The following is a 15,471-nucleotide window of genomic DNA, read 5'->3' on the forward strand; positions in this document are numbered from 1 at the left end:
TAAATGCTCATGACTATTCACAACTCAGTGGAGGTGGCTAATTAAAATCAGAACAAACTCCACGCCCTGGCTGCTCTCAGACTGAGTCAACAACTAAGAAGCCGTGCTCAGAATTCTGCCGCCCTATCTGTCGGGAAGAAGCTCTGGGCAGCACCACAGTCCCACCGCACTGCAAGCCTGCCAGCTCGTCAGGTGGAGGGTGCTGCCCGGGCTCCCGCCTGCTCTGGAGCCTGGGCACATCAGCCATGGAACCCCTCTCCCCTGGCAACGACCGGGACGTTTCTGTGCTGCATGTTCATTGTCCGAAAGTCAAAATCAGAAAATTCCTTCTCCAAAGATCCCTGAAGCCGGAGCCCACCCTCGCCCTCACCTTGTGTCTTCTTGGCACCTGCACACCAGCTTCTGGGACCTTCCCCTGCCTTCCTCCCAAGGACACTGCTCCTGATCTTCCTTGTTGCCTGCAAACTCTCCTGTTCCAGGCTGGCAGAGCATTGTGGCACAGACCTCACCTCTCCTCTCCAGCCACTTCACCTGTGGCTTTGGCCACAGCCTCCACAGGGAGGCCTCCAATACCCTCCAGAGCCCACCTGCACCTCCACACAGCCGACACAGAGCCCTCATGCCCACGCCCACCTTCCTCCAGCCCCAGCCTGGTCATCCCAACTCAGGAAGTGGTGGCTCCCTTCTCCCTGGCCACAACCAAGGCCGCCCTTAGCCCTGGTCTGTTCTCACATCCTGCCTCTACTCCACAGGTAAATCACTCCTTCTTGCAGAAGCACCCAGATGCACACATGGCCTCCACCTCTGCCACCGCCCAGTCCAAGCACCATTGCCTCCAGTCATGGCCACTGGCTTCTCCCCGCTCCCAGCTCTGCCTGCACCCAGAAAGCATAGCGCAGCTGCCCCAAGGATCTCTGTGCTCCAAGCATCACAAAGTTGTGGGTCTGAGCTGAGCGCCAAGCACGAACGGGTGCTGTGCCCGACCCCTGTCCCCACCTCAGTGCTCCTCCCACACCTGCACTCTCAGCAGGAAATCCCAAGTGCTCGAGGCGATCTGGAAAGTTCCACACAGTGTGCTCTTCATGCACCCTGAGTCTAAGTCTCAGGCCGCAGCCTGCCTGCCTGCCTTCCCCAAGCAGCCTCTGGGGAACTGGCAGCAATGGAAGGCTCGTTTTTCCTCACTCACAAACAAGCTTCCAATAAAGGATAAGCTCAATACATTTTTTTAAAAATGGAAACAGATAAGTTAGGAAACTAGAGAACATCTTTTTAAACCAAAAGATCAATATCACTAATAGTTAAAAAAGAGAAGAAGCTATTACATAACACAAGCTGCTCACTTCCCTACTGCCCACAAATGACCAACTGTGGCACAAAAACAACAAGTGCAGAGGACATGGGAACGGGCCTCAAAGGCAGAGCCAGGAGAGGCCAGGGTCCTGTAGGCCCCACTGGGCACCCCACCCTGAAGACCCCAGCACACAGAGGAGACAGGGACTGGGACACACACTTGCCGGTGACCAGGAAGAATCACAGGCAGGCCTCACGTGGTGGCGATGCCCACCTCCAGAGGGAGGCCTGCGTCACAGCAGTCCCTCAGCACACGCAGCGTGGAGGGGCCACGGTTGTCAGGCGTGAACGCCCCGGTTCCAGGGCTACGACGCCTCCTGAGGAAATCGCACACAGGGACATTTCATCAGAGCAACTAGTGAAGAGCAGCACAGGAGGAGCCTGCCCTACCTGTCCGTGCGCATCCAGGCGGTGAGCAGGTTGTGCTCACTTGGCAGAGCTGCAGAGCCCAGCCTATGCCAGCTGGGAAGACCCGCGACCACCAGCACTTTCAAGCTGCCGGCTGGCCCCGGCATGGGTGCTCGACAGTGTCCGAGTGTGTCCAACAGAACACAGAGTGTGTGGGGCCCCGCGCAGAGAGAAGCTGTGGGCGGCAGGAGAGTCTCGACTGGCCAGCCCGGGTGTAGTGAAAGGCTCTTCCCACCGCAGGGCTCCCGTGCCCTGCAGGACCTCGCAGGCCAGGAGCTGTCTACACATGTCCTGAACCAAACGAGGACAGTGGCACTCGGCACCAGGTCTGACAGGGCGGAGCTGGGCTCACTGCCAGGGTAAAGAACACTGTGGTCCTCGGCCACTGGCCAACCTCCTCACTTGCCGCCCACAGCAGAGACGAGAACCTCGTGCAGACCGGGGGAGCTGCCTGTCCTGCTGCCTCCCCTGGCTGCGAGAGGCGGATGGCCTTGGAGCTCCCTCTAGAAGCAGAAGTGACGGGGCTCTGTGAAGACCACCTCCGGGGGCAGCTGCTGCCCTCCACTGGCCTTCCTCTCTGGCTCACAGACCAACACTTTGTGCCCGAGAAAAGGCTGCGGGGATGGCTCGGAAAGCTCTTCCCCTCAAGCCCATTGCACATCCTCCCTGATGCAGACGGCAGCAGCACCTTTGGATTCTTGGACATAGCTACAACAAGGGCAACAGGCAGGCCTTTACGCACCCTGGAAATATAGAGAGTACTGTTGGTTTTTTGGTTTGTTTGTTTGTTTTGTTTTTTTAAGGGTGAAAACAGCCTAAATTTCCATATGTACACTATTAATAATGTGTAAAGATGAAAGTTCTCATGCCCCACCTGGCTGCCATTCCTCACCAGGTAAGCCAGGGGCCAGTGCCAGCTCCAGTTCCTTTCTACCCTCCTACCTAGGGGATCAGGTGCAGACGGGGAGCTCTAGAAGAAAACCTGCATTTACTTTCTCACAAGGGAGACAGGTTTGGCCAGCACTGGCTTCCCCACTCCCTCCGCCACCCACAGATGAAATGCCTAGGGCTGAGGGGGCAGGGGGTAGCCAAGGGGTCACAGCATCAACTGCAGAAGGATGTGAGCAGAAGGTGACACAGGCTGGTCCACAAGGCACTCCTGAGTAAGTAACTCATGTGCCTCAGAGATCTTATTAGTGAAAGAGGAAAACTGTTATTTGTTTAAAAACCAGTAGTGTGTTTTTCACTGTTTGTAGATGAAGGCTGTTCAAAGGCAAATGCTTAGGCCCAAAGAAGTCTGCTATCACTCCTTTCTAGGGCTGGTACTTGAGAATGTGCCCTGGCAGAACACAGGAGAGCATCCAGAAAGAGGAAGCGGAGGGTCCAGAACCAGTGGATGCACCCAGGAGAGCCGGACAGCAGTGAGGGCAGCCTATGAACCCCGTTGGTGGTGTGGCCATGGCAGCAGAGGTCTGACACACAGGGACCTTGAGGAAGGCATGTTCTGAGATTTGATGCTACCCTTGAGAATCTGGAGAGGCAGGACCTGTGAAGGATCTGTAATTCTGGAAGAAGAGAGATGATCTCCAGGAAGAGCAAACCAACACAAACTTATAGAACTGGAAATCGCAGCACCCCGTCCAGCCACTCCACAGACACTGTGTGGTCCCCACACACCAGGCACAGAGGGTTTGATGACAGTGAGAACAGGTGGTGATTACAAAAGTACAAGCACAGAAGACGGAGGCTGGCAAGATGAGGCAAAGGAAAGCAAGAAGCCTGAAAAACAAAGGCATGAACTGCTGCTGATGAAACAAGGGAGAAAGCCCCAGCACGCTGCTTCCCAAGGCGGGGGCTGCAGAGCACACAGAGACCAGACTGGGCACTGCTGCAGGGAGAGCAGGGGCTCGCAGGATGCTTCAGCATGTGTCTTCACACCGGAAGCCAGCCCGATCTCTCCAGGGCCTAGAGCCAAGCCCTGATGGTCCCTGTGTCACTGTGCCACAGCAGACGCCTGTGGCTTCCTAAACGGGGGATGCGGAGGGCAGCGTGTGCTTCCCAGCCATGGGAAGAAGAGCTAGGAGCGGCACCCTCTGGCGACAGAGCCCAGCTGGAAGCTCAGGGGCCACGTTCTGGTTAGGGCCTACTTTCTTCATTATAAAGAACCTTCTGTGAGATCATTCGTCCTTTGGTTTTTAGAGATTGGCTAAAAGAGGGGTGGGGGGGAGGGAAAAAATAACAGAATGAATCAAACAACATTACCCTATGTAAATTTATGATTACACAAATGGTATGCCTTTACTCCACGTACAGAGAAACAGCATGTATCCCATTTGTTTACAAAAAAAAAAAAAAAAGAACCTCTGTACCATTTGATTTGTTTTGAACCATAGTATATACCAATTTGGTAAAAATAAAAATGCTTACTTAAAAAAGACTACTGAAAAGCAGAGAGACTTGAAGATTTTAATTTTTTAATTACAAAATAATAATGCATGATGAAAAATGCAGGAAAGTGCCTGAGTGACAGATATGCACTTTCTGGCTGCTGACGAAGTTGCAGTTGTGTGTAGTCATGTATGATGTGCTTCTGACAGTATTCCTGGGAGGAGCGAGTGCCTGGCACATCAGCCCACAGTCCCAGGACAAGCATGGTGCCCCCAGCAAGACGTAGGCTAGAAATGGGCTCTGAAAACTTAGGCCCCTCTCATTTGTGTGTGTGCTTATTATGCAGAGGCTTTCTGATCCCACTAATAATTTTCTTGCATTATGTTAACCAGTTTTATTCTCCTCATCCCCTTTGATGCCACAGATAGATTGCCCCATGCAATCTGGGCTGCCGAAAAGATAGAAAGCATAGGGAAGCAGTCCTCTTGCATCCTGGTACAAACTGCAGGAACAGAAGCAAGACGCTTTTTTTTTTTTTTCTTTTTTTTTTTTTTGCATTGCTGGGCATTGAACCCAGGGCCTTGTGCTTGACAGGCATGCACTCTACCAACTGAGCTGTATCCCCAGCCCAAGTCTTTGTTTTTTATACACTGGCACAAACCATTTTCTTGCCCATTTGTTCCAGGTCACATGTTACACAATAAGAAGTATTAAAATATATTGTAAATTGGCAAAGAAATTGGCTAGCTGCAGAGGATAAGAATATTTAAAAATAAATAAACCTAACAGGTCATGTAGGATTGCTGTTTCTACAGTAGATAGTAAAAGGACTAAAACCAACAGTACGGTATGAGCTGGGAGTCAATTTCATCATCTCAATTTCCACTGTTCTGCAAGAGAAACTGAACAATAGCCAGTTCCATCAAGGGTGACAGAGAAACACAGACTGATCCACACTGTGATTGTAAAAAGAGCAAAGCTGGAAGTCGGAACTAACTGTAAGACTCATGCCTTCCACTTGCCACCTCGGCTGACGTCTTCTTCATTTGATCTACTTCGTGAGGGATGAGCCAGTTAAACAATTTTTTCCAAAAAAGACACACATAAACCTTTTTGTTGAACACAATGGGGTGAACAGTGTCTTAGGCTGATTGATTCTGGCAACTCATGGGACACACACAGTCCGACTGCAGATGTCCCCAAGTGCTGCAAGCAAGTTTAACTGGGCCTAGCCAGCGAGGTGTACCTTCCGCTGACGGAGTGGGGTCTGTATTCTACCTGTTCAATCAGCAAGGGGTGGTGGGCTGCTCTTCCCCTCAACCACTTCACCACTCAGAAACAGAGTGTAGAAATCAGCCAGGATTTTTTGGCATTTTTATTGACATATTACAAATGCCAAAAAAATTGTTTTTGCTGTGTTTATTACTTGATATGAGAAGATGCAAATGGCCTTTTAGTGCTTTGGGTGTTTTAGTCCTCATTAATTAACCTACCCCTGGTTAACACAGATAAGATGCCTGAGAATGGGGCTAAATTTGGGTGAAAGAAAACTTGATCTTTCCCTTCTCTTATTACAGAATACAAAATAAACAAAGAAGCTGGCAAACAAACCTCTGGCTCCTGGTTCCATTTTCAAGGATAAAGGGCATTATATTTATCAGTCACTCCTATGTAATGTTCTGCCTGAGGACTTCATTTACACACATAAAATATTAAACTGCAGACATGTTAACTTAGAGTTCTACCAAATAGAATTTCAAATTTTGTTGCTGAATCTCTCAGCATTATCCTCTGATGAAATGTGAAAAACATAACAATACATTAAAATTGAATGGACCCAAAAAGGCTTGAGGAAACATACTGCAGGACAATTTTTGTTCCGGGATGGAGAATTTCCTGCACTGCAGCCAATCAGAACTCATGCTGCGCTGGAGGCTACAGGGTATTTTATTCTGACACTCCTGTGCAGTCAATGGGATGGAGGCCTCTTAATTGAAACAGCCTCCTCAGTTTCTCTTTAGAATCCACCATTTAATTCAAGTGTCAAATATTAATTAAAACAATCAGAACAAACATCACTCCATTATCCCAGCACCACACGGGCTCTCCAGCCCCTCCATGGGAGCCACCGTGGAAGCTATTTGGGTTTCCACCATGTGGCTTGGTGGTTTTGGTTTAAAAAGAAAGTAAGTTGTGACAATAACAAAGATGCCAGCAGAAATGAAGACTGTGAACCTGAAGAGACAGGTCCATTCCTCCAAAATCAGATGCGTCTGTATTATCTTAATGATATCTTAAAGGTGCAGTCTGCTGGAGCACAAATCGACTCTTCTAATGTCACCACTTAATTCTGCCCCAGTTAGAAACGAGGCCACATAGAAATGAAAGCCAGGCCCTCCGCACATACCACCCCAGCCCCAGTTCTGCAGCCTTCAGCTCTTGGACACCTTCTTATTCAAAGACACCCAACATCCCTGGCTGTCCCCTGTGCCCAGCTCTGGGAAACACATCAAAACCAGCCACATCCTGGGCGGGAGAGCCCTCACCTCCAGCTCCTGCTCCCTCTGCAGAGCAAACTGCTTGAAGGACTTGACGATCAGGCCAGCGTTAGAGCAGTCATAGACAAAGATGGACGGGCTTCCCATCCAGGTCTGCAGGTCGTAGATAGACAGAGGGATATACTGAGTGTAGTTCTGAAAAACAAAGAAAGAGCATGGGTTAGGTGTGCGTCTTGAGCACTCGGGCTGCTGCCAGCTCCTGAGAAGGCACAACAGGCTCACCACTCGGGTGGATAGGCTCCCCGGTTACCATTCATACCAAAGGACGAGTGACAGCAGACCAGATCCTTCCACAGCTCCTCAAAGGCATGGACCCAGCAATGCCATGGGCTGGGCAGCTGTCCACATCCAGTCCTGAAGAGGCTCTGTAGGGCCCTGCCCTAAGCTGCTTGCTGACCCTTAGGAGGCATGCCCACGTGTGTATGGCTCGCTGACCCTTAGGAGGTATGTCCATCCATGTGTCCCCCAGCCATCACCTCACGTGAGGGTTCCTTGCCTGTGCTGCAGTACACCAGGCTGCTGCTGGCCTTTCTCTCTGCAGCTTCCCTCTGCTCATGTAACACAATACCTCACACACGAGGAGGGGAATCTGAGGAGCTGAGGCTCAAACCTGCATGACTTCATGAGGCACGCCAGCATTCTAGCCTCTTGGTGATTTCTTACATCACACTGAAGGGCCCTGTATTTTCACTCCCAAGTTACAGAACTGATCATCATTGATGCTAACCAACTAAGTGAGACCCTGTTGCACCTGAAGAGGCCTGAGATCACTGTGAGCAGAGGGGAACGTGCTCGTCTCATTGAAGAAATGGGAATGCACCCGAGACACAGTAACGCAGTGCTTCTCACTGAGCACCTCCACCTACCTGCCCTTCTTAGACATCAATAGTGTCTGTGACAAAGCTTTGGCAGAAATGGAATTCTGCACTTAGAGTAAAGGTGAGTTTGCTTCCCAGCAGCCAGTACAAATATGGCCCCTGATATGGTCTGCAGGGCTGTCTATGGCTCAACAGGAGGACAGGAAGGCCAAGCAAGGCCTGGGCAAGCATGATCAGGAGGTGGCCCCAGAAGCTGCCCAAATGCCCAATGGGCAGCAACAGGTGCCACCAACAAAGGCTCATGCTGCCGTCTCCTCCATGGACAGTCTGTGGGGCAGAGGCAGCAGGTGCCACCAACAAAGGCTCACGCTGCCGTCTCCTCCATGGACAGTCTGTGGGGCAGAGGCAGCAGGTGCCACCAACAAAGGCTCATGCTGCCGTCTCCTCCATGGACAGTCTGTGGGGCAGAGGCCACGGCGCTGCTCTCTGTCGGAGAGCACCTGGGAATGTCCTCTCTAAACAAACTCTCCCTGAAGGGCTCCAGAGAGATCTACACTGCCAATGCAGACCCATCAAAACACCTGCGAGGTTCTTCCTTTAATGGAACTTGACAAGCTGACTCTAAAAGTGAGTGCAGAAGAAAATGCACAAGATTGGAAAAAAATTTTAATAAAGAATAATGAATAGAGACTCGCACTACCAGATATTAAATACACTGTAAATGTATGGTAATTACAGGCTGGCGCTACCGAGGGCGAGACAAACAAATCAACAGAAGAGAAGGCCCAGAAATAGACGCACATACATAACTGTAACGAGGGTGGCATTTTAAATCAGCACAGGAAGAATGAACAATTCAATAAATGATGCCAGAAAGTCTAGCCAGTCAGATATTGCCTTCTCAGATTCTACCCCCAAAATCAGGGTGGATTAAAGACCAAACCATAAAAACAAAAGATTTCTACTTATTTTGGTGTAAGAAAAACGTTCTTAAAAAAGTAAAAAAAGAAAAATACCAACAGATACACTAAGATAAAAATGATATAATCCTGATTAAAACACATACCAATGATTGGCAATTACAGAAGAAAATGGACACAGAAGTGAGAGAATTTATATCCAGAAGGTGTGCACAGAAGCTTCTGTTACAGTTCAACAAAGGCCAAAGCAGCAGCAAAAACAAAACACACAGGCAGAGACCCAACGGGCAGTTTACACAAGAAATACAAACAGGCAGCCATGACCAGGAGTGTCGTATTCCCGAATGACCATGGACATGCAAACTATACCAAGAGGCCGTCAGTCCATTCTGTTTCCATACAGTCAAATAGAAAAAAGAAAGGACGGATGATACCACAGGTTGACGAGGATCTGTTGAACAGGGAGTGAATGTTTCTGGAAGCCCATTTTGCAGCACTGATAAAGAGTTTTAACTGGACTTTGATTTAGCCACGTGTGTGCCCCACCCTGTAGGAGCACTAGTGTACACACACAGAGTATTGTGTGTTTACAGTAGAGCCCATGGAGCGCAAGATGCCACTGCAGCAGACACAGCTAACTGGCATCTGTTTTCTCCCTCTTCTTTACCAAGAATCTTAGTTGAACACGTTGTCTGGTTTCCTTTGCAGCTAAATCCATCCTAGTGGGCAAATTCTGCCCAATGGTACATGATCAAAAGTGAAATGTCCAAATTATACACCCTCAGAGCCCTATTCTGCTGATATGTGGATGCAGGGAACCACTGCTGATCTTGCAGAGGACCACAGCTAAGGGCCAGGAAAGCTGGGCAATGGAGGGAACCTGGCCCCAAACAGCCTACAGGGGCTGTAACAGGGAGACACACCAAATTCTACTTTATATCTCAAAGAAAATCCCCTAATAGAGTGGCTGAACCTGGGGCCTACCTACCCTGGATTCCAGCATGTTCAATGCAAGGAACCAACAGGTCACCTGGTAGTGGGGCACCTGCAGTCTCAGCTACTGGGAGTTGGAGGGACCCCATGGCCCAGGAGCTCAAGGGCAGCCTGAGAGGTATACAGAGACTTTGTTTCAAATTTAAAAAAAGGAATCAACAGGCAAAGCAGGGTCCATACATCCATATGGTAGACACTGTGCCACATTATAGATTGAGGTTATTTTCATAAGCATTCATACAGAAAGACGTCAGGGTCTTATTATGATTTTAAAATGTAAGTCTGAGAACATCATAGATTACTTAGGCTTTCATCATACAGAGGAAGAAAAGAGCCATGAATGTAAAGCACCAAGTCCCTACCACCTGAGTCCAGTGCGTGTCATGGGAACACAGCAAAGAGAAGGTCACAGATGGGCTGAAAGAGCCAACACCAAAACAACATGGCGCTTCCAGAAGGGGAAGGCCTGGAGGGCATCGTGGACCTCGTTCATGCTGCAGCTCTGGGCATTCAGAGCAAGGACAGGGCAGCCTCTGCTCTCAGCAACAGACCTCCCGCCTACCCCTTCACAGTGCCCAGGGCTACAGTCCCCGCAAGAGGGATGACATCAGCAGGTGCCACACTGGGCAGGCCCCTGAACCAGCCAGCAGAACACTTTAAGGTCTCTCTGGGTTGGGGCCCGGATGCACCCTCCAGAGGGGCAGGGCCCCCACACTGCAGGAGAAAGATGGCAGCAGCATCCTGGAATAGGCAGATTTGCATCTGCTAAGAACACCATGCACTGCTCACGCCTCCCACCACGTTGCAGGACCTGGAGAATTTGAACGCAGCTCACCCCCTGGTCCTGACCCTGTTGGCAGCAGTGCCATCCCTGCAGCTGCCGTGATGTAAGAGATGCTGCCACTGTCACTGCCTTCCAGGTGAAGTGCACAGGCCCATGGGCAGCAAAGCAAGTCTGTTCTTTTAAATTTGCCAAAATCTAGGCACAAAGTTGATCAAGGGGATTCATTAAAATAATGAAGTACTGATACATTAGGAATTCATGACTGTCTCTTCCATCTTCCAGGACCCACTGGCAGCTGACCCAGTGGATCCCACTGCCCAGTTGCACCTGGTTTGCAGGCTTCTCCAGTGGCTGGTACCCACCTAAGAGGCCCTGTGGCAAAGAGCCACTGACCTTCCATGTTGGTCTTGGCCTCATGACTTGAAACATGGGGGACTCTGATCCCATCCCACCACCAGAATGCCCCACATAGGGTTAAACAGATGCCTGAGTGGTGTGTGGTGGCCCTGGAAGCAAAAGCTTCTGTGGCCACTCCCTGGACAGTGTCTTTTCTCCGTGGTACTATGGACATCTAGGGCCAGATCACTTTGTGGGGGCTGTGCTGTGTACTGCACCATCCAGCAGCAAAAGTAGGCTTTACCCACCTCACGCCAAAGCCGCCTACTTCCTGGCCAGTATGACAATCAAAAATGCTGCCAAATGTCCCTGAGGGGAAACTCTGCATGGCTAGGAACTGCTACCCAGGAAGAGAGACAATTTCATCTAATACACGAGCTGCATATGTTAAGTTTAGGAAGACCGCCTCACTTTGGAAGTCGATACCCCTTAGGGAGTACAAAACCAACTCTATTAAACTGCAGTGAGGAAAATGACCTTTGAGAGTTACTGCTTATGAGGTATGAGCCTGTGGGCCTCGCGTCCCACCTCAGGGTGGTCCCAGGTAGTTCGTCAAGCTCCAGGCCAGAATGAGCGACCTACAAACCAGCAAAGGGCAGCGGCGAGTTACACCCCACCCAGCCCTGTAGGAGGAGCCTACAGAGGCAGGCGCAAGAAGAGAAAACACATCTGAAGCCAACTGTTTCTCTGTCCCTGGACTCTTCCGGTGACAACGAGCTGCCTGCATCCAGACAAGCCTGAGCATCCAGAGCCCTGTGTGCTCTGAAGGCCTGGTTCTACCCCCACCCCAAACTAAAAGTGCAGAGCATTCCTGATCAAAGCTTCTCTCCTTTCTCTTGAAAATCATATTAAGGCCATGTTTTTATTTCAAACAAAGAAACAGAAATGGGTTTTAGATAATTTATTCATTAAAATCCACTTTATCTGTCAGGTTATATTAAACAAAAGAGGGGAAAAAAAAGGCCACTCGCTTCATCAGACTGTCACCACAGACCATGTCAACCATAAGCACAGTCGTCCCACAAAGGCCCAGCCAGGATCACCTCCCTTGCAGGTGGAACCTCCCAACCAGGGCGGGCCCGCTGCCAGCCCACAGGCTGTGGTGAAGAGTGAAGCTGGGTCTGGCTTGGAGATGAACTGTGAGAGTTCCATCCCTTGAGCTTCAGAGCACAAGACAGAATGCCAGCTGCCTCAAAGGCCTGGCTTTTCCCAACAGATGGTCACCAGCAAGCCACCCTGCAGGAAGGGCCAGGCAGAACGTGCAGGGGACCAGAGAGGGAGAAGGTGCCATGAAGTCTTTGGCCTGTGGGTGGACAGGTCAGGACAGCATGGCAGCCCCCAGACTGCACCCTGGATGATGCAGCAGCAGCCACTGTGGGGGCAGGGGGCCCAGCCCACAGGAGGGCTGGTCACAGGGATGTGATGATCCTGCGTTCCCTGGAACAATGCTGTGGGACATGTGCCTGGGCACACCTGGGCTGCAGGGCAGATGGCCAAGCTAGCAACACAGGTCCCCAGGTGGCTCACCCAAGTTGGAAAACATTCTGCCTGACGGGCGTTGTTAGTCCCTGTGATCACCTATGGTGGTATTTTCCTCAACATAAATAAGACACCAAGTGTATCAGCAGTGGCTACTGTGAGAAAGGGGGCATTATCGTGGCCCTTGTCTGCCCTGGCTCTCAGGACACAGCCTGACTCCTGAGTTTAACTGGAAAGAGCTGGGACAACAGTTGACTCACAGTCACCAACTGCAACCTCCGCTGCTCTTTGCCTTCCCCCCTTCCCGCCTTTGCTCTCACGTCTCCAAGAAAGGTGTGTGCCTCCAATGTGACCCATCAAAGGCTCTCCAACTCCAACTGACTTCTGTGTATTTTCCCATTTCTCATACTTTACTCCACTGGTTTAAACTCTGTTTCTTCTTTGTTCTCTCTCCTAACCCTCTCCTATCTACAATCTTAAGTTTCCTCCTCCCAATACAAAACACCACCTGTGGCCTTTCCTGCTTCACATAATGGCCTCCTCAAACCATATACTATTTTTAAAATTATTATTACAAGAATCTCATTACAGAGGAAAGTAGAAAAAAGCATAAGCTATTCAATTACATCACCAAAATCCTTGAGATTAGCCTATTCTAGTCCCTATCTCTCACCCACCATTGGACCATAGGATGAAGTTCTATACTTAGAGACATGCAAACACATATGAATGTGCATACCACAGGTTTCAGATCTTCCCACAGGAAGGCCTAGCAACACTGCCACCCCAGTGGCAATGAGCATACCAAGAGCCCATGTCTGGTTTGCTAAGCACCATTCCCAGAGACCCGGGATCCCTGAAATATCTGATGCCAGAGCTGATTCCAGGGAAAACACCAGAGGACCTGGAGCCTTGTATAGGGTCAGAAAGTAAGAATGTGTTCAAAGAATTACAGAGACATAGCAAAGGACACAGATGACAGCCTAAAGGGGTTCACACTGGCTACCTGTGGGACAACTTGGGAATCAAAATACCTTAAAAATAAAAAAGAAAGTAAAAAAGACACCAGGTCCAATCCAGAAGAGCTATCAGTAGTCCAAGCTGGAAAAATTTGAATGAAATAAACAATGATAATGTTGGATTATAACTCAAAGAATAAAACACTCATGAGTCCACAATTAGGTAAGTAAGTAATAATAGGAGGAATGACTGTCAGAGGTGAGCATCCTAGTTCAGACTTGTGGAAGAGCAGGGGAGCAGAATGTCCCATTAGAACAGGAGGGCAGAATACCCTCAGTGTGGTACCTCCCTAATTATATACCGACACAGAGGAGAAAACATCAACGTGTGGTTGGGAAACTGCAGCACCCTCTTAGTCAAGCCATCAGAGTGGCCCAACGGTGATGAGAAGCACCAGCACACATACCAACTCGGTGCTGTAAGGGAGAGTCCCACCAGAGCCTGTCCAAAACTCCTAACTGCAGTCTAAGCACAAGAAGATACCAGATGAGCCTGAACTGCACAGCAGCGTACAGACACCTGAGCAGGACTCTTTAAGGTGTCAAACTGTGACAGGTGAGACTGAACACCTGTCAGACACGGGGGAAGGCTGTGGCAGGCGACTCATTCAATGTGGCCTCCTAGTAGGATCCCAGGACAGAAAAGGATTATTGTGTGAAAACTGGTGCCACCAAGCTGTCTGAAGTCTGGGCAACAGGACTGCAATGACATCCATTTCCGCAGTCACTGCTTGAGGTCATTGAGATACCCTAGGGAAGCTGGGTGAAGGTTCAAGAGCTCTGCACTGTATCTGCAAATCTCCTATATGTCACAAATTATTTTGAACAGCAAATGTGAAAAATTTAAATCCAGTTTCTATTTTAACCCCTCTCCAGAAATGACTGAAAGCAGAGGCAAATCTCCCAACACTATCCAATGGCCTCATTGGCATGCCTGGCCCACTTGACAACTGTCAAGCATCTGCCTTCAGTCTGCAGCTCCTCCACTGCCTCTGAAAGCTCCTCATTCCTTGAGGACCCTCCCTCCCACCTGCTCCTTAAAAAGTGACCACCAGTCAGTCACTTTAACAGCCTGCTCTGTTCTTACTGCTCATGTCAGTCAAATGTAAGGCAATCAAATGTAAGACCACGGCTTTCAACACTATTTTACTCAGTTTTTGTGTTGCTATGACCAAAATCCCAAAAAGAACAACCTGGAGGAGGGAAAGCTTATTTGGGGCTCAGGGTTTCAGAGGCCTCAATCCATAGATGGCTGACTCCATTGCTCTGGGCCTGAGGTGAGGCAGCCCCTCAAGAGGAAGGAGCCCAGCAAAGGAAAGCTGCTCAGCTCATGGCAGGGTCAGGAAGTAGAGAGAGGGGAAGGAGCCACAAGGAAGATGTACTCTTCCAGGGCATGACCCCAGGGACCCACCTCCTCCAGCCATGCCTTACCTGCTATATTTACCTCCCAAACTAGGATGGAACAATTAGGTCACCACTCTCACAGTGCAATCATCTCACCTCTGAACATTCCTGCATTAACAGGAGATTTTGGGGGATGTCTCACATTCACACAGGAACTGCCTAACCCCTCACCTTGCAAACGCTCAGGGCAGCTGCCACTCTCTGCGGAGGTGGTCACTTTTCACTTTCTTGCCTTTTACCAGCTTATATTTAAAAATTTGAGAAAAGGAAAAGTAAACTTGTGACATGATGACATCACAACATGCCAAAACATTATAAGCTCTACATGAACCATGTTTCCACGTATCACAGCCCTATCACTGCCCATTCCCCAAAGGAAGGGCCTGAGGGTAGAAAGGCCTAGCAAGCTGCCCAGAGGAACTGAGGTCAGAGTGATGCCACTCAGGGCTGTATGACCTCAGTGGTGCACTCATGGCTATAGGTGACCATCTGCCATACACCCACCTCACCACCTCCTCCGTGCCTTCTGCCCCAAAATGGCTGGTTGTGACTCCAGCCACGCTCATGCAGTCCTTCATTTGTCCCGTGATAACCCCAGAACTGGGGCAGAGAAGGACATGCAGAGTCCAGGTCATGCGGTACTCCCAGGCTGGGACAGCAACTCAACCAGGGCAAAGCTGGGAGTGAGGACTCCTGGGATCCATGTAGGCCTGGCCAGGGCAGAAAGGTGTCTGGGGGTGGAAATGGTGGCAGAGCGAGGTCCTGAGGAAGGTGCAGGTGTCTAAGAGGGGAGAGCAGTCGGGAGCAAGACTTGCCTTTCTGTTCCTGGCTTACTTCACTCGGCACACCATCCTCTGTTCCATCCATGTTGCTGCACAACAATTTCAGTCTTTGGGCAGTTCATCTTCTGTGACCTTTCACAAGTTTCCTTACCTGAGGCTACACAGGAAAGAC

General features: G+C 49.9%; 1 protein-coding gene across 2 annotated transcripts in view; it reads right to left on the reverse strand.

Annotated features, from left to right (window-relative positions):
• The window catches only part of RPTOR (regulatory associated protein of MTOR complex 1), a 346,921-nt gene that overhangs the window by 178,909 nt on the left and 152,541 nt on the right, over positions 1 to 15,471 (reverse strand). For both annotated transcript variants that reach the window (XM_079133423.1, XM_079133424.1), the window contains one exon: positions 6,693 to 6,839. In XM_079133423.1, the coding sequence (XP_078989549.1) occupies positions 6,693 to 6,839 (147 nt within the window). The remainder of the gene's footprint in view (positions 1 to 6,692; positions 6,840 to 15,471) is intronic.

The sequence above is a fragment of the Sciurus vulgaris genome (genome assembly GCF_902686455.1).
Source record: "Sciurus vulgaris genome assembly, chromosome: 3".
NCBI lineage: Eukaryota > Metazoa > Chordata > Mammalia > Rodentia > Sciuridae > Sciurus > Sciurus vulgaris.